We start from the raw sequence: 24,425 nt of genomic DNA, 5'->3' as shown, positions 1-24,425 counted from the left end.
AATCATGTCCAATCGATTGAATTTACCAATCAAGTTGTAGAAACATTTCAAGGATTATCAATGGAAAAAGGTTGCATCTGAGCTCAATTTGGAGTCTCATAGCAAAGGATCTGAACTCTTGTGTAAATAAGGTATTTATTTTTATGCATTAATAAAAACTTGTTTTCACTTTGTCATTTTGGGGTATTGTGTGTAGATTGATGAGAAATGAATAATTGTATCAATTTTAGAATAAGGCTGTAACGTAACAATGTGGAAAAAAATCAAGGGGTTTAAATACTTTCTGAATGCACTGTATGTTGCAAGGGAGCTATCTCTGACATTCGGTTAACTGTTTATATGCCCTCAGATCTGTTTGCATTTTTAAATATCTGTATTTTGGGTCATTTCACCAAATCAACACATATTAAGAAAAGGTTTTTGAGTGGCTTAGCGGTCTAAGGCACTGCATCTGTGCTAGAGGAGCCACTACAGACCTGGTTTGATTCTAGGCCGTGATTGGAGTCCCATAGGGCGGTGCACAATTGGCCCAGCATCGTCCGTGTTAGGGCTTTGCCGGGGTAGGCTGTCATGGTAAATAATTTTTGGTAAATAATTTTTTCTTAACTGACTTAAAGGTTAAATAAAGGTTAAATATATATACAATTTATATATTTTTTTTTTTTTAAAGAGCGACTGACGCTAAAAAGATACTTCTTGTTTGGAAAATGGTTGATGTGCCATTGATATAAGTCAAACATTTATTCTAGTGTCAAAATTGACTACAAAGTGTGAATGGGTTAATTTTGGTCATAAAGTAGTCTTGTCCAAAAATTTGATTTGGGAGAAGATAGGAAAAAAATTAAGGTTACCATAACAGTTTTCTGTGGGTTGGGCTTATTTTAATCCTGCCCACAGCTGTCAGCACCCAAGTAACCTGATCATAATGCCTATGGTCAATTTGGTTTGACATTTGATATCCCTATTGGGCTTAGGGATCATCAGGAAATTACACAATGTACATGGGACAATATTTTATAGGTCAATATCTCCAAATGTTAATGACTTAGAAATCTTAAACCAACTATAAATTGTAGAAGTTCATATATAAATATCGACAGCATTTAATAAGACATGATAATATTGTCCCATTTACATTGTAATTTATTGATGGTCCCTGACTATCCCCAGAGATTGGCACATTTGTTTTGACTTTGGATAGCCTCTCTTCCCACCTATGAGCACACACGAGACACCCACATCAAACCTTACCCCAAAACCAACTCAAGTTTGAATTCCGTCATGGCTGCTAGCATTTAATTAACCAAACAATGGCCACCCAACCTGGTTTCAGAGCATTTCGTATTATTCTGTATGTAAATCTGAGACACTCAATTTAGTTTTTGTTATTCCATTTAGTATATGTTAGGTATGGTTACATAAGACAGATGGTTACTTAAGGCTAAAATGGTGGGGGTAGGTGTGTATCCATCTCATCACGGTCAATGTGAGCTAATTAACTACTTTATAACTACTTTTTAGCTACTTTGAAACTACTCAGCATGTTAGCTAACCCTTCCCCTAACCTTTAACCTGACCGTAACCCTTTAACCTAACTCCTAAACTTAACCCTAACCCCAAGCCTACCTAACATTAGCGAACTAGCTAATGTTAGCCACCGAGACAGAATTCATAACATGTCATAAATGTTGCAAATTGGTAACATAATACGTAATGTAAAAAATGGAGTGTCTTGGATTTCCGTAGAGAATCATATGAAATGCTCTGAGACCAGGTTGGGCCACCATGCCTTGCGTAAAACAATATACTCCTTATTCAGATTTTTTTTTTTGTCATTAGTTTCTCTGGCTCCTTGAAGCATCAAAATATAAATAAAAAGGTCATCCTTGTTCGAAAAGGACAGTGTCACTTTTAAAACACATACTGTACATTCTTTACTGTTATTGTTTGTGGTATGATTGTACATCTTGAATTGTGAAGATCCTGGTGTCTTTGTCTTTCAGTGTTTTTGGAGATGTATCCTCTGTAAAGGTGACGTCAACTACTTTAATGGGTCTTTGATTGATGGATGCTCTCACTGTAAGAAATGTACTATAACAACTCCCTCATTGAATCTTCTGTCTTTTCAACCAACAGAATGATGGGGGAAGACTATTCAAAGAAGTCCAAGCGTACTTCCGTGCAGTGAAAGGTAAGGAGCTATTTCATCTCACTCCATAGCAGAGGTTTCTCATGGGCACAGGAGCACCTACGGTTCTGATTAGTCTAATCAAATCAATTACATAACCGGTGGCTTAATTTAAGTTGTTAAAACAACAAAACTGGCAAAACAGGCAGGGTTGGCTTAGAATGTTGACAAATGTTATCCAATTTTTTATTGAAAACATAAATACATTTGCACAATGAGCACTTGTCTCTCAAATACATTGTTACAGTTGTTGGTTAGCTAGCTAGCACATTTTTTTTACCATATTACCATTGAAATGAAATCAGTCAAAACACCTTAAAATGAGACATGGTATCAAGAACATGATGAAACTAGCTGAAACGAGCCACTTGTAGTGCCCCCACAAGGTAGTTTCTTGTCATTGTTCCTAGCTATCTGGCGATCCAGAATTACAACTCACAGACCTCTGCCCCATTAAGGCTTCCGTATTGTTTTCATGATGTTGTCTGCTAACCCATCTATAGATTCAATACTTATTTATTATTATTATTATTATTTTAGTGTTGTCCTGTGCATTTAGGCAGTTCAGGCTGCCATATTCATATTCAGGTCAAAACCAAATATCTATAATCTTTGTGTAGTCATGGCCACAAGATCAGAAATCTTTACCCTATTATTTTTTTCTCTTTTGGCTTTGATGTAGTTGTAGGCCTATATTATGTACAGTAATGTGTTAAATTTGACACATTGGCCCAAGTCTCTTTTTGTAAACTGACCATACTTTCAAATCCTCTCTGGTGGCATGAGGGAGAAAGTAAAGAGGGAAGTGAATTCCATCTATTATTAGATTTTTTTGTTGTTGTTGCAATGCTGTCTATACTGTCAATTTAGAAAAGCAAAGAACTGAGGACCATTAAAAAGGGTAGACTCGGCAAATGAATGTATTATTGATTTGAGAGAGAAATGATTGTGTTAGTATTGTTTGTTTTTAGTGCAACCGTTTGCATACCACTTCAAATGAAGCCCATGTTGTTTTGGCCTTGCGTAGGTGTAGCCGAATCAGAATTGTGCCTCAAATCCAAAACGTTCTTTCCATTATGATTTCTGTCATGCCAGGTTGTATTTATTAGGTCTACACTTGACACTTACCTGTGATTTCTGCTATCAGAATACGAAGATCCCATTGAAAAGACGGGTCTGATTGTGGAGGTGGTCAGGGATGGATTGTGTGCGGATTTCTCCTGTCTTGATGTAATCAGGCTACCGAAAGTGTATACAGTGGGCGATGTCATCAGAACCCCTCCCACAAGTCTCCAAAAAATGTGTATTTTGGGACCGAGGCAACTTTTCGTTATAACGTCGGGGAAATAGATTCCAAGTCTGTGAGGAAAGTGTTTGCTGGACTCAAATGCTAGCCAGCTAACTAATATTTAGAAAATAATGTTTGTCTGGCTAGAGTTATGCTAATCCGTTTGCAATCACTTTAGTATTGCTTGCTGGCTAGCTAGCTACAGAAGTTAGCTGCCTAGTTAGCTACTGCCAATTGTGTTGTTATCATATTTAACCTATTCCACCGTTGGTGGCATTTGAATATATAGCGCGGGAAAAGGGAATCCGGAAACACTGGACACGTTAGACACATTTAAATGTAGACTCATGACGCCTTCGGAACTATGATCAGAATACTAAAGCTGCATGAACTGTGAAGTCTAGACACAGCCTTATTAGTGTACACCGTAGTAAAATGTTTTGCTCCAGAAAAGAATAGTTTTTTTTTTGACAACTTCATGTAGTCCCACCTTGTTTGGTAGTGAATACTACCCTTGACAGTGTCTAGGCACTACATCCCCAGACACTGTCCCCTAGCCTAGTTAACAAGTGATCTGATAGGCAAGTGGTGTTATCTACACACAAACTTTTTTATGACAAATGCAGTCAATTTTCCTTCTGTCCTTCTCTACAGTGATGCATGAGACATCCAAGCGACTGTCCCAGACGTTAAGAGACGTCTACGAACCTGACTGGCAGGGAGGAGAGGACCTGTCTGTCATCATGGAGGTGGGCCACAGCTGGGTATTTTGTTGTGATCTATAGTAGGGATGGGCGCGATTATTCGAATATCCAAACAAATGTTAGAATTAGATCACTTGGGAGAGTATTCATTTGAGAGAAAAAATATAGGTATATTTTTAACAATGAAAAGGATTTGTCAAAATTTTTATAAAACTGACATTGCTACATAACCTACAAGGATAGATCATTATATATATTTTTTTATAATACAAGTTTTTTATAATACCTGTAGCATTCACACGTGTAGCTTGTTACTCTCGGTCAATCAAATTGCCGTTCCAGTCACAGGCTTCATGTGTAGCAAGGGAAGTGGGCATATTTAGAATCAATGCAAAATGGAATTAAAATGACAGAATTAAGTTGGCTAAATGAGAAAACGTGTAGCGATCTTTATATGTACCACAGAAGAACCAAGAAATAAAGAGTGACACCTCAGCTGTCTTTTTGGGCTTTTATGTAGATCTGCAATGGTATTATGAAAAGACAGGACAGGAATACTTCAGTCTTCAATGCACCATCTGACAAGTTGTTCTGTCATTGTTGACTCATTAATGTGATGACTGCTATTTATCGAATAAATACCTACTATGTTTAATTATTACTCAATTAAATTAATCATATAACAATTAACTCATTAGGAGTTTGGGGCACCACGGGTTAAGTTGTTTACAGAGTTACTATCTCCCAACTTAAACTCTAAAGATCTAAATATTTCTTTCATCAATAACAGTCAATTATTAATTACTTCCTCATCAGTCTCATTCTGAACGTCGTTGACTTCGTAAATCTGCACGAACCCTAACTTAAGTGATGAATCAGCAATACACATATTGACATTATTATGTATTTACTAATTAACTAAATAATAACACAGAAATACATAAACACACACACACGGAATAGGTTATGGTTACTAACACAATGCAGTGTTCCGTCCTGTTGACACAATGTCTGTGCTCACGTCGGCGTGGTTATGACTGGGCTCAGGTTTATATGAAAAGCCATCATCTCATTTAAAGGCTTAAATCACATTTCTATCTTTTCAAAAATAGTTAATCTAAATCTGATATGCACATTGTGAAAGCTCTAAAAGTTACGATGTTTCCTTTTATAACGTCTTTCTGATCATGTTAATGACATCACAAAATATACATTAATTTTCCATATTCCATCGATCATCATTCCCAACATTCTTTGTTCGAAATATTGTTTCATTATCCACTTTTGGATGTTGGAGTTTTGGCGGCAATGTCTCTGTGTAACAAAGGATTTTCAGTCTTCCATTTCTGCAGAGTGGGGGAGAGTTTCTGCAAGGTATTTATGTCATAAAACAGGCCAAACTCCCCCCTCTCCTCTCCTGTGGGAGGGTCTGGCTATCCTCAAATCTTTGCCGAGCTGACGGCTCCATTTGATCCTCACAAAGGATAGACAGTCATGACTGGAGCATGAAGAAAAGTGAAACAAATATTCTGTCTCATCTCTTAATACATTGCTAGGTGCTTTCAGTGTTGACAGTATTAAAATACAACTCATGTACAAAAACTTTGTAATACAGACAAGCTACAAAGTGAAATTGCATTTATCCCATTCAGACCTTAAAGAGCTAAAAGTACATCTCCCATAATGCAACCCTAGCATACGTTGGCAGCTCAGATAACCATGGGCATCACAGAAAGACTTTCTAACTAGCAACAGCAATACTTTTTAGCACTCTGTAAAACTATATCAATAACAATGATACAACCCTGAAAGTTACATGTTTCAATAGTCCCACACTCCCTTATAACAATACCTATATCATTAACCTTGGGGTGCTTTATTTATTTAACTTTGTGGACTTTTACACAGGAGTAATCTGTGAAACATACCTTTCTCTCTGTGATTTCTCAGACTGAGGAGAACTGGAGCTACGGGTAGTACCAGGGTGTTAGAAGGTTCCGTAAGCACCCAGGTTTAATGAAATAAAAACCGAAGATGTTAATATCATCCAGCTACTGTAGCTGCCAACTTAACATCATCAGGCAGTACTAGTAGCACAACAAATGAAAATATAAACTAAAGTTCCTGGCGGTCATAGCGATCTGATTCCCTCATCTGTCTGAACTTGGAACATTCCTGTTAGCGGGCTTGGGCCACTGACCCTTAACCTGGATGTTCTGTTCTGTGTTGTGTACTGTTCTAATAATTTGAAGTTTAATGCAATAACCATTTTAACTCTCCTACAGAAGTAGGCTACAATGATCAATCAACAGGTCTGCTGTTGTTTCATATGAATGTAGTTGTTGTAGACATGTATGGGGCCTTAATTAGCCTTGCTACTTTAGCTAGCTAGCTGGCTAACTTACCTCGCTACTGTAGCTAGCTAAATTCTTTACAACGATTTGATGCGGTCAAGATGGGCTCTACCAGATGGTATGATAGATAACCTATGACATCAACAAGTTTGTCTAACTAGAGTGAGTCGGTTTGTCTACTTTCTACCTCTCCCTAACGACCACACATACTGGCACCTCCTCGTCCTCTCTCGCCTCTCCCCCACCCGAAACAAGCACCTGCTCTCTTGAGTAGCGCAAGCAAGTCTCCATTGACGTTTCCCCCGCAAAATGTTTTCTTTAAACCACATGTATTTCTACTATCCGGATATCCTAAAAAATATCATGATATATTTGAATAGTGAAATCATTTCAAATGTCCAACTCTAGACTATAGTTAGAATCCTGATTTAACAATGATTCTATTGACAGAAACATTTGTTTGAGATTTAAAATAACTGGAGCCTACAAGAATACCAGTGTGTTGACCAGAATTTCATTTTGAAAGACGAGCGCTTTTTAATTTGTTTTGTTTATTTATTCATACCAAAGAAAAGAAGTGAAAGAAAAAACAGTACAGATAAACAAACTGGTAAAAACGGTGTGCAGGTGTTGTAAGCCCACATTTTGTTACGTTACAGCCTTATTCTAAAATGTATTAAATACTTTTCCCTCATCAATCTACACAAAAAAAACTGAATTTCACATGTACGTATTCATGTACGTATTCAGACCCTTTACGCAGTACTTTGTTGAAGCACCTTTGGAAGCGATTACAGCCTCGAGTCTTCTTGGGTATAAGGCTAAAAGCTTGGCACACCTGTATTTGGGGAGTTTCTCCCATTCTTCTCTGCAGATCCTCTCAAGCTCTGTAAGGTTTGATGGGGTGCGACACTGCAGAGCTATTTTCAGGTCTCTACAGAGATGATCGATCAGACATGATTTCAAGTCTGGGCTCTGGCTAGGCCACTCAAGGACATTCAGAGAATTGTCCTGAAGTCACTTCTGCATTGTCTTGGCTGTGTGCCTGAGCCCTAGGACCATGCCCCAGGATTACCTGACATGATGACTCCTTGCTGTCCCCAGTCCACCTGGCCGTGCTGCTGCTCCAGTTTCAACTGTTCTGCCTTATTATTATACGACCATGCTGGTCATTTATGAACATTTTGTTTATCTTGGACATGTTCTGTTATAATCTCCACCCGGCACAGCCAGAAGAGGACTGGCCACCCCACATAGCCTGGTTCCTCTCTAGGTTTCTTCCTAGGTTTTGGCCTTTCTAGGGAGTTTTTCCTAGCCACCGTGCTTCTACACCTGCATTGCTTGCTGTTTGGGGTTTTAGGCTGGGTTTCTGTACAGCACTTTGAGATATCAGCTGATGTACGAAGGGCTATATAAATACATTTGATTTGATTTGCTTAGGGTCGTTGTCCTGTTGGAAGGTGAGGTCCTGAGCACTCTGGAGCAGGTTTTCATAAAGGATCTCTCTGTACTTTGCTCCATTAATCTTTCCCTCAATCCTGACTAGTCTCCCAGTCCCTGCCGCTGACAAACATCCCCACAGCATGATGCTACCACCACCATGCTTCACCGTAGAAATGGTGCCAGATTTCCTCTAGAAGTGATGCTTGGCATTCAGGCCAAAGAGTTCAATCTTGGTTTCATGGTCTGAGAGTCCTTTAGGATCCTTTAGACTGTCATGTGCCTTTTACTGAGGAGTGGCTTCCATCTGGCCACTCTACCATAAAGGCCTGATTGGTAGAGTGCTGCAGAGAAGGTTGTCCTTTTGGAAGGTTCCCCTATCTCCACAGAGGAACTCTGGAGCTCTTTCAGAGTGATTATCGGGTTCTTGGTCACCTCCCTGACCAAGGCCCTTCTCCCCCGATTGCTCAGGTGGGTTGAGCGGCCAGTTCTAAGAAGGGTTTTGGTGGTTCCAAATTTCTTCCATTTAAGAACGATGGAGGCCACTGTGTTCTTGGGAACCTTCAATGCTGAAGACATTTTTTGGTACCCTTTCCCAGATCTGTGCCTCATCACAATCCTGTCCTGGAGCTCAATGGACAATTCCTTCTACCTCATGGCTTGGTTTTTGCTCTGACATGCACTGTCAACTGTGGGACCTTATTTAGATGTGTGTGCCTTTCCAAATCATGTCCAATCTATTGAATTTACCACAGGTGGACTCCAAGTTGTAGAAACATCTCAAGGAGGATCAATGAAAACAGGATGCACCGGAGCTCAATTTTGAAACTCATAGCAAAAGGTCGGAATACTTATGTAAATACGTGTTACATATAAACATTTTTTGAAATAGATTTCTAAAAACCTGTTTTCGATTTGTCATTATCGGTTATTGTGTGTAGATTGATGAGGAAAATGTTTTCTTTAATCCATTTTGGAATAAGGCTGTAAAGTAACAAAATGTGGAAAAGGTGAAGGGGTCTGAATATTTTCCGAATGCACTGTATATGAAAACCACACCACAAATATAAGTTAAACAAAGCATATTCATTATAATTGTACATGATATACTCAGTAAACAAGAAGAAACATGTTTGACGCTACATGGAGGGGATTATTGGCTAGTTTGGTTCATCAAGCTGACCCCCTGTCTTCATTTGAAGTTATTGAGGGATGATGAGGTTTTGGCAATGTGAAGATAAGAATTCCACAGTATGATACCTCTGTATCTGATAGAGAATTAAGTATGTGATGTGTGGCAGTGGGGAGGGTGAAGGTAATCTCAGTGTCTCGTGTTATATAGATGGATTTCAGAATTAACCTTGAAGAATCCATTGAAGTGTTTAGGTAAACTGTCTGGGAGGTATGAATATTTGTAATGCATAACTGACATACATTAATGTTCTAAATGGACAAGATATTTAGTTTCTTAAACAAAGGTGCAGATGGAGCCAGGTAATTAGAGGATGTGGCTAGACTTGCAAATGTATTTAGTATTATGAATAATTTGTGTAGGTAGGAGGCATGTGTACTGCCCCAGACAATATTACAGTAAATGAGATATGGGTAAATTAAGCTATAGTATAGAGTTAGGAAGCAAGCCTGATGAACCAAACCACTAATCTTTCTGATGATACCAACCGATTTCTTCACTTTGCTGCGGACAAATTGAATATGATCTTTACAGGATAACTTTTCATCAATTAGAACTCAAAAGGAATCTAGTGGATGTGACTTGTTCCATTTCATTTCCCCTAATTGATATTCAGGTTCTTTTTTTTTCTTCTTTTTTACAGTATTTCTTATTCTTACTAGTGAATACAATAAAGTTAGATTTTTTTCTTTACATTTAAAGATAATTTGTTTGTCTGGAACCATTCAGGAAATATTGCCATACCTGAGTTGGCTTCATTAATCAGTGAATCAAAATTGGAATCATCAGCAAGGAGAATGGGAAGTATGGTAGAAGACACAGCAGCAAGTTCATGAATATACTGTAGATTAGGAATAACAAAGGTCCGATTATTGAACCCTGTGGCACACCACAGGATATATTGGCCCTGGTAGATGCACTGCCGTTTGCATGAACAAATTGTGCTTCTTCATAATAAATGTAGCTATATAACCAACTATATGTAATATTATGAAAAAAATGTAATAATACAATTTAGAAAGTAATATTTCATTATCCACCATGTCAAACGCTTTGGATAAATCTGAAAAGATGCCAAGAGCGTATTGTTGTTAAGGGCTGTAAAGATTTTTTCCAGAAGTTGCAAAAGAGCAATGTCTGTGTTGTAGTTTTTACGAAAACCATATTGGTGCTCATATAGAATAGTGTTGATTTAAATGTTTTAAAATGGTCTTATACTGTACATTCTCTTAGTGTTGGGCAGTATTATTATTTCCATGAAAGAATGTTTCAGGTGAGGCAGAGGCACTTCTTTCTGTGAATATTCTGGAAATGTCGAAAGCAGGCTGAAGTTTTTTGTTTTGTTTTTTTACCTTCCCATTATTACAGAGTGAGGACTTGCTGTGGAACGATTACGAAGAGAAACTAACAGACCAAATAGTCCGCACCATGGAGAATTACACTGGCCAGTTTCATGAAGTCAAGGTAGCTTCTGATGTACTTATATCAACTGTTTTTGGTGCAATATATCTGGTTCACATCGAAACTTATCTCCCCATGTGTTTACATTGCTGCTTTGTCTTACAATCAAGAGACTTATAGTGTCACTTGACTCATGGGGATTATGGTTTAGAAATATCACTTCTCCCCGTGCCTCTTAGGAACGATTGGCCAAACGCGGTCGGAAGCTAGTAGACTACGATTCCTCACGTCACCACTTGGAGGCGCTGCAGAATGCCAAGAAGAAAGACGATGCCAAAATCACAAAGGTGTGTTGAAAATTAAACGGAAATTCTATCTTTTTTTTGTCAACATATTTGGATAAAGGTACTGAAGGCATTTGAATGCCATTTCTCTCTAACCAGGCAGAAGAGGAGTTCAACATAGCCCAGAGTGTGTTTGAGGAAATCAACAAAGAGATGAGGGAGGAGCTTCCTGTTCTCTATCAAAGGTAAAGTCAATGGACCACAGCACATCAGGGTCATGTTCATTATGCATGATTTTTTTTTTTTTTTACTGAAATGGGTCAACTACTGTACTTATGAAATACAGAATGTTCATTTTCTGTTACAAAATGTGTTTTTCAGTTGCATGCCATAATGAACTCGACCAGCTTACTGTAAACTAGTAGGGTTTCCAAAAGACTGGGCCTGAGAATGGTTGCGTATGCAGGGGCCTATTTCATGGGATGGAGTGTTCAGAATGTGTAGAGCAGACATGGTAGAATTTATCTAACATGTATACTGAACAAAAATATCAACACAACATGTAAAATCTTGGTTCCATGTTTACATGAGCTGAATTAAAAGATCCCATAAATGTTCCATATGCACAAAAAGCTTATTTCTCTCAAATTATGCACACATTTGTTTACATCCCTGTTAGTGAGCATTTGTCCTTTGCCAAGATATTCCATCCACCTGACAGATGTGGCATATCAAGAAGCTGATTATACAGCATGATTATTACACAGGTTCACCTTGTGCTGGGGATAATAAAATGACACACTAAAATGTGCTGTTTTGTCACACAACACAATCTCACAATGTTAAGGGAGGGTGGAATTGGCATGTGGACTGCAGGAATGTCCACCAGAGCTGTTACCAGAAAATTGAATGTCAATTTCTCTACCATAAGCTGCCTCCAACATAATTTTAGAGAATTTGGCAGTACGTCTAACCGGCCTCACAACTGCAGACCACGTGTAATCACGCAAGCCACATCCTCTAATTACCTGGCTCCATCCGGTTTCATCACCTCCGTCCGTGATCATCTGAGAATTGCACCCGGACAGCTGATGAAACTTTGGGTTTGCCAAACCGAAGATTTTCTGCACAAACTATCAGAAACAGTCTCTGGGAAGATCATCTTGACCTGATTGCAGTTCGGTTTCGAAATTGTTCACCTTCGATGGCCACTTTCACACTGGAGAAGTGTGCTCTTTACGGATTAATCCCGGTTTCAACCGTACCGGACAGCGGCTTGCTGACGAGCAGTTTGCTGATGTCAATGTTGTGAACAGAGTTTCCCATAGTGGCGGTGGGGTTATGGTATGGGCAGGCATAAGCTACGGACAATGAACACAATTGCATTTTATCTATGGCAATTTAATTGCTCTGAGATACCGTTACGAGATCCTGAGGCTCATTGTCATGCCATTCATCCGCCACCATCACCTGTTTCAGCATGATAATGTACAGCCCCATGTCACATGGATCTGTACACAATTCCTGGATGCTGAAAATGTCCATCTTCTTCCATTGGCCTGCATACTCCCCAGACATGACACCCATTGAGCAGTTTGAGATGCTATGGATCAATGTGTACAGCAGCTTGTTCCAGTTGCCACCAATATCCAGCAACTTCGCACAGCCTTTGAAGAGGAGTGGGACAACATTCCACAGGCCACAATCAACTCTATTCAAAAGAAAGGCGTCACATTCCCAGTCATTTGAAATCCATAGATTAGGGCCTAATACAATAATTTTAAATGGACTGATTTCCTTATGAACAGTAACGCAGTAAAATCTTTGAAATTGTTGCATGTTGAGTTCATATTTATAGTCAGTGTAGAATGAAGAATCCTTTGTGTCTAGTATATTTCTAACCGCAAACAGCCTGAACTTATTTGCACCAAGTGGCTCCAGTGTAACAGACTATTTCCCCTTTTTGTCTAAAGCCGGATTGGCTGTTACGTGACCGTCTTTCAAAACATTTCCAACCTGAGGGATGTCTTCTATAAGGAAATGAGCGTGGTGAGGTTGTTTTTGTCCTACATTCTAAATATGGATTTTATTCTCCCAAAAGGAATAAAGCTATTACAGCATTTTTTGACACGTCTGTATCACTGATATAAATAATAGATGTTACTCTGTGTGATGTCGTATGGCATCTCACTGTTCAGATTAAGAAATGTCTGCAGGTCAACTGAAATTGACTAATAGAATAACCACTATTGATTGCAGCTGAACCATGAGCTTTACAGTGTGATGAAGAAGCTGGAGACTCAGCATTCAGGAAAAGCGTTCATCATCAAAGGCCTCAACAGGTCAGTTGTTTTAGATGACCATGAGAATGCATCACATTGGTTTAACCTCTCATAGTCCATATGTGATATACTGTATATATTGCTAATCAAGTAAAAGTCAAGTCATTTTATTTTCAATTGAGAAAACCAATATTTACTTTTGACTTTCTCTCAATAAGTCTGAAATTTGGGAAATTATCTGAGAATATCAGACCAAACGTTCTGCCACCAGCCAGATCAACTCACCCTCTATCTCCTCTCTTAGCACCAAGTCCAAGAAGAAGAAATCCCTGCTCATCTCAGCACCCATCCCCTGTAACACTGCCTTCCCCTCGGACCACACATCCCTCCAAGCATCCGCAGCCCCCGAAAACAGCAAAGAGACTGTCCTGTCCAGCCACGAGACCCACACCCAGAGCATCTCTGAGGAACACGTTTCCCTCGCAGGAGAGGCAGATGAGGGCACTCACAGCGTCCTCACGTCAGAAACGTCCGACTTCTCAGACGAGCTTAGCTCCAACGGCGCTGCTACGCCCAACAGACGGTCGGCGTGTGACAGCGACAACTGGGTCGGAAGCGACGTCGCGTCAGAGGGTCTGAATGATGTCCCAGAGGGTGGGGCTTCAGAGGAGCAGGGCCCTAGCCAATCCGTCGGAAAAGGGCAAGTTCAAAGGTCAGAGGTGACTGGGTGTGAAGTCACAATCAGTCAGGAGGCTCTTCCAATGTCCACAGAGAGCGACGGCCCACATGACACTGAGCAGGAGAGTGCACCTGTATCTCCAGAGAATGGGGAAGCCCCACCTCGTCCTGCTCCACGCTGCTCCTTCCCCCCCCCTGAGAGGCACTCCTTCCCTCCTGCGGAGGCCAGCCAGGTGGAGATGAAGGTGGAGGAGGGAGAAGGGGCTTCCCAGGCCCTGCAGGTAGGTAATGCAAAGAGGACTGGAAATTACTCAAACTCCCAGAATCCACCTGGTTTCCTTATCAAGGTGATTCTCTATTGTAATAGTGGTACTCTCTTTATAATATATTATAGTTTTAATTCAACGTTACTATTAACATTTCTGCTGAGTGTCTAACAAAGTTGTTTATGTGGCGCTGTGATTGATATCAGGGAGTGGCGCTGGAGGGTCACGCTTCAGAAGACGGGACACTGCAGTTTGATGTGGAAGACGTGATTCTCATGTTCGCTGACGCAGAGGAGAAGGTATGTTTGTGTGTATATTTGTATGTATGTCAGCCTCTGTGTCCTTGGCAGCGGTGGGGGTAATGCGTTATGTAATCAGATTACTCTTACGAGTAACAGAGTAAAGTAGCGGTCTACTTTTTCACATTTGGTAATATTATTACAGTTACTTTGTCAAATGTATCTCAACTTGTTTTTTTATTTAGTTCTCGAGCGAGCAGAGAAAGGCTGTTTGGAGAAATGTCATGACAGCTGCTGTCCATGGAAATGTATTAGGGATGGGCACGTTTATTTGAATATCCCAACGGACATTGGTATTAGATTACTTGGATAGTATTAATTTGAGAATTAAAAAAATATAAGCCTATTTTAACAATGAAAAGGGTTTGTCTAAAATGAAATAAAACTGTGACATTGATACATAGCCTAAAAGGATATACCATTACATTTGACATTTTTATAAAGCAACAGTTTCATGACAGCTCCCCATTAAAAAAGACACACCGGTAGCCTTCACAGGTATAGCTTGTTGTTACTGTCGGTCAATCAAAGCGGCGATACAAAAATTATGGAATTAAGTTGGCTAAATATGAAGAAGTAGGCTATAATGATCAACCAACAGGTAGGCTGTTGTTTTATATGAATGGAGCCTCGCTACTTTATCTCGCTAGCTGGCTAACTTAGCTGGCTACTGTAGCTAGCTAGCCTCTACCAGATGGTATGATAGATAACCTATGGCAGCAAGAAGTTTGTCTAACCTGCGTGAGTCGATTTGGCTACTTTCTCTCTTTCCCTCTGTGCCACACACATAGACTGTTACACACTGCCCCCCCCCCCCCCCCCCCCCCCAAAAAAATGTTTACTTTAAAACATGTCTTTCGACTATCCGGATATCCGAATAAAAATGTCATGATATTATTCGAATAGTGAAGAAATGTAATCGTTAAATGTATACAGGGTGCACCTGATCTTTGCCATGGATCGCTTCTGTGATAGCAAAGTCCATAGAGGGCTTTCCCATCTAGTGGCAAGTGTGCCCTCTATTCATTTATATTCGTCCGTGTACATGCGGTCTATAATCAGAACTGGCGGCTCGAGATTTTGAATGAATAGTTTAAAAAAAAACATTTGTACAGATATATGGCTAATAAAGCAGCCCATATACAGTGCGTTCAGAAAGTATTCATACCCAGCAATCTTCGAGTTTTTCCACAGATTTTCAATGGGATTCAAGTCTGGGCTTTGGCTGGGCCACTCAAGGACTTTCACATTCTTGTTCTAAAGCCATTCCTGCATAGCTTTGGTTGTATGCTTGGGGTCATTGTCCTGTTGGAACGTATATATCTGTCATTTGCACTCTGAAGCAGGTTCTCATCAACCTGTATTTGGCTCCATTCATCGTTCATTCATCCAGACTCCCAGTCCCTGTCGCGAAATAGCATCCCCATAGCATGATGCTGCCCCCACCATGCTTCACGTTAGGGAAGGTGTTAGATGGGTGATTAGCTTTGCCTGGTTTTCTCCAGACATAGCGCTTCACTCAGGCCAAAGAGTAACATTTTTGTCTCATCAGACCACAGAATCTTTCGCTTTATGACCTGTCTTTCCCGTGCCTTTTTGCAAACTTGCATGCTATCATGCCTTTTTCTCAGTGGCTTCTGTCTGGCCACTCTCTCTCATAAAAGGTGTTTGATGGGGTTGAGGTCAGGGCTCTGTGCAGGAGAGTCAAGTTCTAACACACCAATCTCGACAAACCATTTCTGTTTGGACCTCGCTTTGTGCACGGGGGCATTTTCATGCTCAAATGGGAAAGAGTGTTCCACAAACTGTTGCCACGAAGTTGGAAGCACAGGATAATCTAGAATATAATTGTATGCTGTAGCATTAAGATTTCCCTTCACTGGAACTAAGGGGCCTAGCCTGAACCATGAAAAACAGCCCAAGACCATTATTCCTCCTCCACCAAACTTTACAGTTGGCACTATGCATTCGAGCAGGTAGCGTTCTCCTGGAATCCGCCAAACTCAGATTCGTCCATCGGACTGCCAGATGGTGAAGTGTGATTCATCACTCCAGAGAACGCGTTTCCAATGCTCCAGAGTCCAATGGTGGCGAGCTTTACACCACTCCAGGCGACACTTGGCATTGTGCATGGTGATCTTAGGCTTGTGTGCGGCTGCTCGGCCATGGAAACCCATTTCATGAAGCTCCCGATGAACAGTTCTTGTGGATACGTTGCTTCCAGTGGAACTCGGTAGTGAGTGTTGCAACCGAGGACAGTCGATTTTTACACACTACAGCACTCGGCGGTCCCGTTCTGTGAGCTTGTGTAGCCTACCACTTCGCGGCAGAGTAGACGTTTCCACTTCACAATAACAACACTTATAGTTGACCGGGGCAGAAATTTGACGAAATGACTTGTTGGAAATGTGGCATCCTATGACGGTGCTATGTTGAAAGTCACTGAGCTCTTCAGTAAGGCCATTCTACTGCCAATGTTTGTCTATGGATATTGCATGGCGGTGTACTCGATTTTATACACCTGTCAGCAACGGGGAGGCAGCGTAGCCTAGTGGTTAGAGCATTGGACTAGTAACCGAAAGGTTGCAAGTTCGAATCCCCGAGCTGACAAGTTACAAAGCTGTCGTTCTGCCCCTGAACAAGGCAGTTAACCCACTGTTCCTAGGCCGTCATTAAAAATAAGAATTTGTTCTTAACTGACTTGCCTAGTTAAGTAAAGGTTAAAAAAACCCAGGTGTGGCTGAATTAGCTGAATGCACTAATTTAAAGGGGTGTCCATATACCTTTGTATGTATTTCGGAGATCTACGGACAGTTCCTTGGACTTCATGGTATAATTTCTGCTCTGACATGCATTGTCAACTGTGGGGCCTTATATAGACTACTGTTGTCGCGATACCAGTATTGCGATACTACGATACCAGATTTAGCAAAAAAAAAGAAAACACAAAGCAGACTTAACTCTAGGGTCCTTTAAAACCTACTTTTGTGAAATAGTGTGCTATATCTTGCAAAGGAAACAAATAAGACTAAGTGACAATATCAGCTTTTTTCCGATTAGGACTGTTTTTCTCAAGAAATTGAGTCTGCTTCATGTTTTGCTTCCTGACTTCCTTATATCGCAATACTGGTACATGACAACTCTAATATAGACAGGTGTGTTTCTTTCTAAATCATATCCAACCAATTGTATTTGGTATTTATTAGAATCTCCCATAAGCCACTACAAAAGCATCATCTACTCTTCCTGGAGTCCAGATGAAACATGACATAATACATTGTACAGAACATTATTAGTCAAGGACTGAAATAAATAAATGTAATACGTCACACAGCCTACATATCAGTACATACACACAATATCTAGGTCAGTTGGTGACCGGTGGACTCCACTGAAGTTGTAGTGACATCTCAAAGATGATCAAAGGAAATTGGATGCACCTGAGCTCAATTTGGAGTGTCATAGCAAAGGGGTATGAATATGTCAATGAGAATGTATTAAATAAATGTTGAATTCAGGCTGTAACAACAATATGGAATAAGTCAAGGGGTATGAATACTTTCTGAAGGCACTGTATAGTGTAGCACTTGTAGACTAGCACAGTAAAAGCAGCTCCACAGATGAAAAGAGAAACTAGTGGTCAAACCTGAGTTAGTAAGTAGCCTATCTTTGGTAGAGCGTTCGAGGCTCGCCTTGCTCCCCCCCCCCCGACGGTCAAACAAACAGTGAGATTTTGAGAAGTATTCATGAAAGTAACACAAAGTAATAATATTATTTGTATTTACAGATGGCATACAAGTTTGTTATTAAGACACATGAATGTTCACATGTTCCAGAAGGCATTTCTGCCCAAAAACGCATTTTGCGTTCAAATGCCTCTGTGAAGTGCGACATATGCCTCGCTTCCTGAAACAGGTCACATATTATTAGTAAAAAGGCAATACTTTACAATATTGCTTTGTGTGGAAAGTAACGCTTTACTTTTGTTAAATGTAACGACTAATATTACCTTTTCAAGTAACCAATCGCAACACTGCTCCTTGGTGTAGTGTAAGTTCCAAATAGGAACGCTAAGTAAGTAATACTGAAGGTCACAGTCTTAACTTAGCACTGTGCATCAGACTGCCCTAGTTTCAGTGACACCGAAGTTGATAACAGTTTGCCCATATGCATGTCACTTCAAATGTGTTTGTCAATGTGCACCAAATACATGTAAATTATGAGAGTTTCTCTAGAGTTCCCTTTTTACCAGGATAGCAGAACCGGGCCTGTTTTCACAAAGCGTCTGAGTAGAATTGCTGAACTAGGATAATTATTACCTTTAAGATCATAATGAATGAGAGGGGGGGACCTGATCCTAGATCAGCACACCTATTTGAGACAGTTCATGAATATGGGCCCTGATCTCTACTAAAATGTGAATAACATGGTTGTGTGTTTTTTGTTAACCCTTACCCACTACAGCAGGAAAGCATAGCGACGGGGGTGAGGGAGAAGACCTGTATCCAGGGAGATCTATCAGATTCAGAATGAGCCAATGGTGGCCTTTCGTTTCCTGCTGTCATGACACAGCTGCACACAAAATGGCAATGGACCAAGATGATGTGGAGGACATCTTAAAAAAAGAGAGAGGAAAAAAAAAGGAACACAAGCCCCATGTGATTATTACTCACATGCTTCCATGTCGCAACTTGTTGGTAGATACTGATGAGTTTCATACCTACCGAGAGATTTTTGCAGAATGTTCTGAATTGTTAACACATGATTGTTTAATCTACAGTATTTTGCCCTTGTTTGTATTGTTATTGTGTAAGTCTAGAAACTGAAATGCATAGAAACCCTTTTGTATTGACGCTGATGAAAGATGTATAGATTAATAAAGTTAAGTGTGAGAGCAGTGGAGGTGTTGTTCAAAGAGCAGTAAGAAGAAGCTATATTGCAGCATACTTACCATTCTGTCTAAAATGGGTTTCATGTGTTGTTTTTAGGGCAGTTTACTTTTCCATATGCCCCTAAGTCAACGTTTCCCAAACTTGGTCGTCGGGACCCCAAAAAGTTTGGGTTTTTGAATAAGCTGTGTAGTGCTAGGGCAAAATCAAAAACGTGAACTCCTTGGAGTCCCGAGGACAGAGTTTGGGAAACCCTGCCCTAAGTAGTCAAGCACCTGTGTATCACACTTTACAGCACAAGGTGGCGGTAGTGGTCTAACACTTAAACTACAGAGACAAGCCTTTTACACTTGAGATGCTTTTCCATGTTTTTTGCAGTGATTTTGAAGCTATATTAGCATCAACTTTATAAATCCCAATGCCCTACAGTGGTTGCTCATTTAAAAGTTGCGTCATACTCCAGCACAGCTTGCGGGCTGCTGCAGCATTCTGTGGCACGTTATCTAATTGTCAGCCATTTTTTCTGTTAATGCAAGTTAGTGCTAGTTTCACCATCAGAGGGCATCTTTGAGAAGTATTTGATAGTCTTCCATATTGGCTTTACCAGAGAATTTAAAACATTTTTTGTAATAACATAGAATATGGGATTGATTTTAAAAAATGTGGCTTAATTTGATTAATATTATGGTGTTTCTATTCTGAGAAAAACGAAACCCTCAGGGTTTCCATTAGGATGGAATGGAAAATATGGCGCTGTACATGACGGTCGGGAGTAGGCTACAGCATAGGAAGATTGAAGGATTCTGAATTGTTTGCCTTCATTAGACAACTTTGTTCCAATATTTCTGTAAATCAGTGATATTTTTTCCCATAATAATTCGTTATGGATCCATAACTAAATCAACACATGCATTTTGAAAGAGTATTTATCATTATTTTATTAAAGAAAGCATAAATATGCTGAAGAAATACAGTACTGTATATGCTTTTACATTTGGATAATAAAGTATTTAGAAGATATAAGCCACCTGCATTTGTTTATTAGGCTAATGTGCAGTCTGACAATGAAACATAGTCTACAATACATACTGTAGTAAACATGGGAGAGTGCTTAATTACCTACATAAGGGAGAGTAGGCCATGCCTGTACTACAGAATTCAGGCACGGAGGGAGACCTGGGTTCAATTCCCTGGCGGGGAGGAAGGAGTAGGCTGCCCTTGTAAATAAGAATTTGTTCTTTACTGATTCCGTATGTGTTATTTCATAGTCTACAATGTAGAACATTTAAAAAATAACAAAAAATCCTGGAATGTATACTGAGGGAGAAAAAGGTGTAGTTTCACACGCAGAGTGTGGCAGGTGTTTATTTTGCCTTCACAGAAGGCAGGAATTCTGGTCGCAGGCAATGGTCATACACAGGTAGGCAAACAGGCAGGTGAATCAAAACTATGACTGAAGACTATAACTGGGTCTCACAAACGAGCTAGGAAAAGGCTTAGTAGAGTCAAAACAACACAGTAACTAACACAGGTAACTAACACAGATGAAAACAATTAACAAAAATGAAAGACAGGGCTATGTTCAAGAACACAGAAACAGGGCTACATTCAAGAACACAATGAAACAGAACACCAGGTTGACTAAGAAAATAAATACAGAACCTTACAGAATGAGTAGGTGTGTCCAAACTTTTGACTGGTACTTGCTTAATTCATTTGATTAATATTATGGTGTTTCTATTCCAAGAAAAACAAAAAACCCTCTGGGTTTCTGTTAGGATGGAATGGAAAATATGGCGCTGTACAACATGACGGTCGGCAGTACAGTACTGGCCTATTTAGCTAAAGAATCCCTGTGTCGTGCGGGCATGGCACATGGGAGACCGGGGTTCAATTTCCCGACGGGGAGGAAGGAGTAGGCTGTCCTTGTAAATAAGAATTTGTTCTTAACTGACTTGCCTAGTTAAATTCAATTTGGATTGCCTGCGCTCATAAATTCAGTTGTCAGTTTGTAAATTCAGACCGTTTTGCTCTCGGAGCGCACACTGGACATTCGTGCCGAGGAGTAGAGTTGATTTGAGCGTTCTGGCCTTACAATGGCAGTCAAGCACCCATGCTAACATTGGCTAGCTTGCTAGCTACTTCTAGACACAAATGAGACCACTCTGACCATTTTACTCCCCCTAGCAGAGCTGGTTAGGCCATTTTTGTGTTATCCAGAGCGTTGGTGACTGTAACTGTGCTGTTGGAAACAATTTAATTACACTTTCTGTCTATGTTTACTGACACCGGCCATATTCAATGGGTGTTGAGTGCTCATAAATTCATTATTCTGCGCTCCGGTACACTCAGATGAGAGTGCTCTGAATCGGAGTAAATAGCCAGAGTGAATTTGCGAAAGCACCCGAATGTCCATTGAGAACGAACAACGACTACACCATTTAGCTAAGCTAAGAATGACGATAATAATCAAGTCAATAAATGTTGGGTAGTTAGCCTATAGTTAATATAGTGGCAAGTTTGATGTATAACTACTAACATTAGGTAGGTAGCTAACATACTGGTACATACTGCTGTAATGATATGCTATGTGGTTTGTAAGGACAGCGTAGCTAACAAATTGTCAGCCAACATAACGTATAAGGTAACTTATTTGAAAAGTCATTACTTTATTACATTGAGTAGCAAGCTACTGCGAGGCGCACTCTATCGACTCTGAGGCTTGAGCATGCTTTTAGCGTGCTGGACTTCGGGCCAGAAGGTTGAGGGTTCGAATCCTTCTCCCTGCTGGTTTCATTTGAAGTCATGCACAATTATCAGTTTATTATTTGGTTGATATTGCCCATTCATTGTCAGTTAGATACACAGTAGTGCATTGGGACCCAAAAGCATAATCAATGCTCTGGTCTGTGATAGGGAGGGGGGGTTCACACCTAGCTCGGCTATTAGACTATTCTTCAGTAAAGGTTGAATAGTCTAATGTTCAGCTATTAGCCCCCCTCCCCAACTTGCAACAAATTGTTGTTACTCCCATCTCGCTCCTCACCCTCTTCCACGTGTTATTCTCTGCCTGAGTGGCTCACTTGTGGGCGTGCATACAGGATATGGCAGCATCTTCAGTTGTGTGTCAAGAATTCTGCATAGCAAGTTTGTATTAAGGTCTGGTTATTCACAGGCAAATTGCTATATGCTATGGAGGTACATTTGTGTCTTTTTGTCAAGAGCAAAACCTTTTTTCAATCAACAATAATTGTTCTGAAAGCAAAAAGGAGGCTTCAAAGTCATTTGCAATCAAATATTTTTGTATTAGAGCGCAAAGCTTAATGCATTTTATTCCACCAAAAATATTTTGAGAACAAAAAATATATTTGAAAACAAAACTTAGTTTCGCTATCAACCACCCTCCATTTTGGCCATTTTATGAGTGTTCAGACTTTTTCCCGACACAATGGAAGTCATAGCGGACACCTACGAAGGACTGTGTGATGACGACATCTCAGGTAAGCAGCACTGGGCATTCTTCTGTCCAACTTCTACATAGCTAGTAGTTAGCTCATACAATTCAGTGTCGGTTCATAACATTATATTATATTATGTCGACACATACATACCATAGAATGATAAATCATGCAATTATTATTCTCAGGCTAACCAAAAACATTTTGCTTCGAACGCCTGTTCTCGCCAATTTCAGTTGAATTCATCTAACTTTCTTTCATGGCAACTCATAAGCAGGCCATGTCCTATTTGTTTCCTAGTCGATATATAATCATATTTCATGACAGTGTAACAGTTAGCTTTTTTTTACAGGATGAAAGAACACAATATGTCTGTCAGGGAATGCTATTCTGATATGTCAGATGAAGAGTTAGACCAGAAAGTCAGGGCCATTAAGGCAAGGATGCCCCATGCAGGCTTTAGAATGGTCAAAGGAAGTCTCCAAGCAATGTACAATGGCGAAGAGTTAGGGAGTCATTGCAGCATGTAGATGGTGCAGGTATCATTACTTATTCGTAGACACATTTTAAATGATGTATGGTAATACATAAATATATAAATGTGGTAATACATATAATGAAGCAGGTTAATAGGTTAAACATTTCTCTTTTAATTCCAATGTTTTTTTTCAAGCTACAACATTGTCATCTTTGGCGGTATGGATGGATTTTCAAGGAAGGTAAGTATATTGTTTTGTACGCATTTAGCATATTTCCCATCACCTAATGAACAACCCTAATACCAGTCTGGTGCTGTACTGACATATCCTGAAAATGACATATATAGCTTTAGATTTAACGGTCATATCTCAGTTATTTTATTCATATCACAAAAAAATAAGCTATTTTCTTTACTTTCAGAGTGCGAGCTGTTCCAAGGATTCAAAAATGTAGGTATTGCCAGATTTACTTTCACTGTCCGAGGAACAGGCCGTGGAAGCTTTATTGCTGGCAAAAGTGTCCATAACCAAAGGTAACTTAACTGTTCTGTGTTCTTTTTCTCTCTTCCTCTCTGCCTGTCTTGTTGTACATGGAACCAGTCTCACATGCATTAATAAAAAAATATATAAGATGTCAGCTGCTAATTTTCAGATTTATACCACATAAACACTCAGCCAGTTTCACTGGACTACCAAGACCCTGTTGCTGCCAAGTCCTGAATTCAATAACCAATAACCAAGTGGTGAGACACACAGCCCTCTATATTTAAATGTTTCAGGTACACTCGGATAGGTGTCTGTGTCACATGTAGTCAGTAACCACTCACAGAGGCACACACAACTTGTATTTCTATAACATCGGACCAACCTCAGTGTTCACTATTCATGGAGGAGGACCACAGAGATTAGGTGTGTGTGTGTGTGTGTGGCCGCCACAAAACCTTTTCTTTCTCTCTGTTAGAGTGGAACGCTTATGGATAGATGTTTGGAGTGCTGTGACATGTCAGTACTACAATTTGCTGCACAGTTTGGAGGAAGAAGGCTACCTTGACCTGTCAAATTCTATCCACCTCTTCTGTGTGGGATATATGATCCTACCTCGTACCGGGCAGATCTGCAGCATTTCACAGAGAGTTGGAATAATCACCCTTTAAGTACGGAGGCGAACCTGACACCTCAAAACCAGCTTCAAGTGGTATTTATGTATTCATTTGTGATGTGGT

At 40.0% G+C, this 24,425-nt stretch overlaps 1 protein-coding gene across 4 annotated transcripts in view; it reads left to right on the top strand.

Moving 5' to 3' along the window:
• The window catches only part of LOC109891673 (bridging integrator 2), a 43,948-nt gene extending 23,660 nt beyond the window's left edge, over window positions 1–20,288 (top strand). For 2 of the 4 annotated variants that reach the window (XM_020484204.2, XM_020484193.2), the window contains 10 exons: window positions 2,137–2,191; window positions 4,131–4,225; window positions 10,535–10,630; window positions 10,807–10,914; window positions 11,011–11,096; window positions 12,825–12,900; window positions 13,111–13,193; window positions 13,438–14,158; window positions 14,284–14,376; window positions 18,841–20,288. In XM_020484204.2, the coding sequence (XP_020339793.1) occupies window positions 2,137–2,191; window positions 4,131–4,225; window positions 10,535–10,630; window positions 10,807–10,914; window positions 11,011–11,096; window positions 12,825–12,900; window positions 13,111–13,193; window positions 13,438–14,158; window positions 14,284–14,376; window positions 18,841–18,909 (1,482 nt within the window). In that variant the 3' untranslated portion in view covers window positions 18,910–20,288. The remainder of the gene's footprint in view (window positions 1–2,136; window positions 2,192–4,130; window positions 4,226–10,534; window positions 10,631–10,806; window positions 10,915–11,010; window positions 11,097–12,824; window positions 12,901–13,110; window positions 13,194–13,437; window positions 14,159–14,283; window positions 14,377–18,840) is intronic. The other 2 variants (XM_020484205.2, XM_020484200.2) reach the window with 2 other exon arrangements.
• Window positions 20,289–24,425: the final 4,137 nt, after the last annotated feature.

The sequence above is a fragment of the Oncorhynchus kisutch genome, linkage group LG1 (genome assembly GCF_002021735.2).
Source record: "Oncorhynchus kisutch isolate 150728-3 linkage group LG1, Okis_V2, whole genome shotgun sequence".
NCBI lineage: Eukaryota > Metazoa > Chordata > Actinopteri > Salmoniformes > Salmonidae > Oncorhynchus > Oncorhynchus kisutch.
The sequence above is the reverse complement of the archived record's forward strand: the minus strand, read 5'-3'. Positions and strand labels throughout refer to the sequence as shown.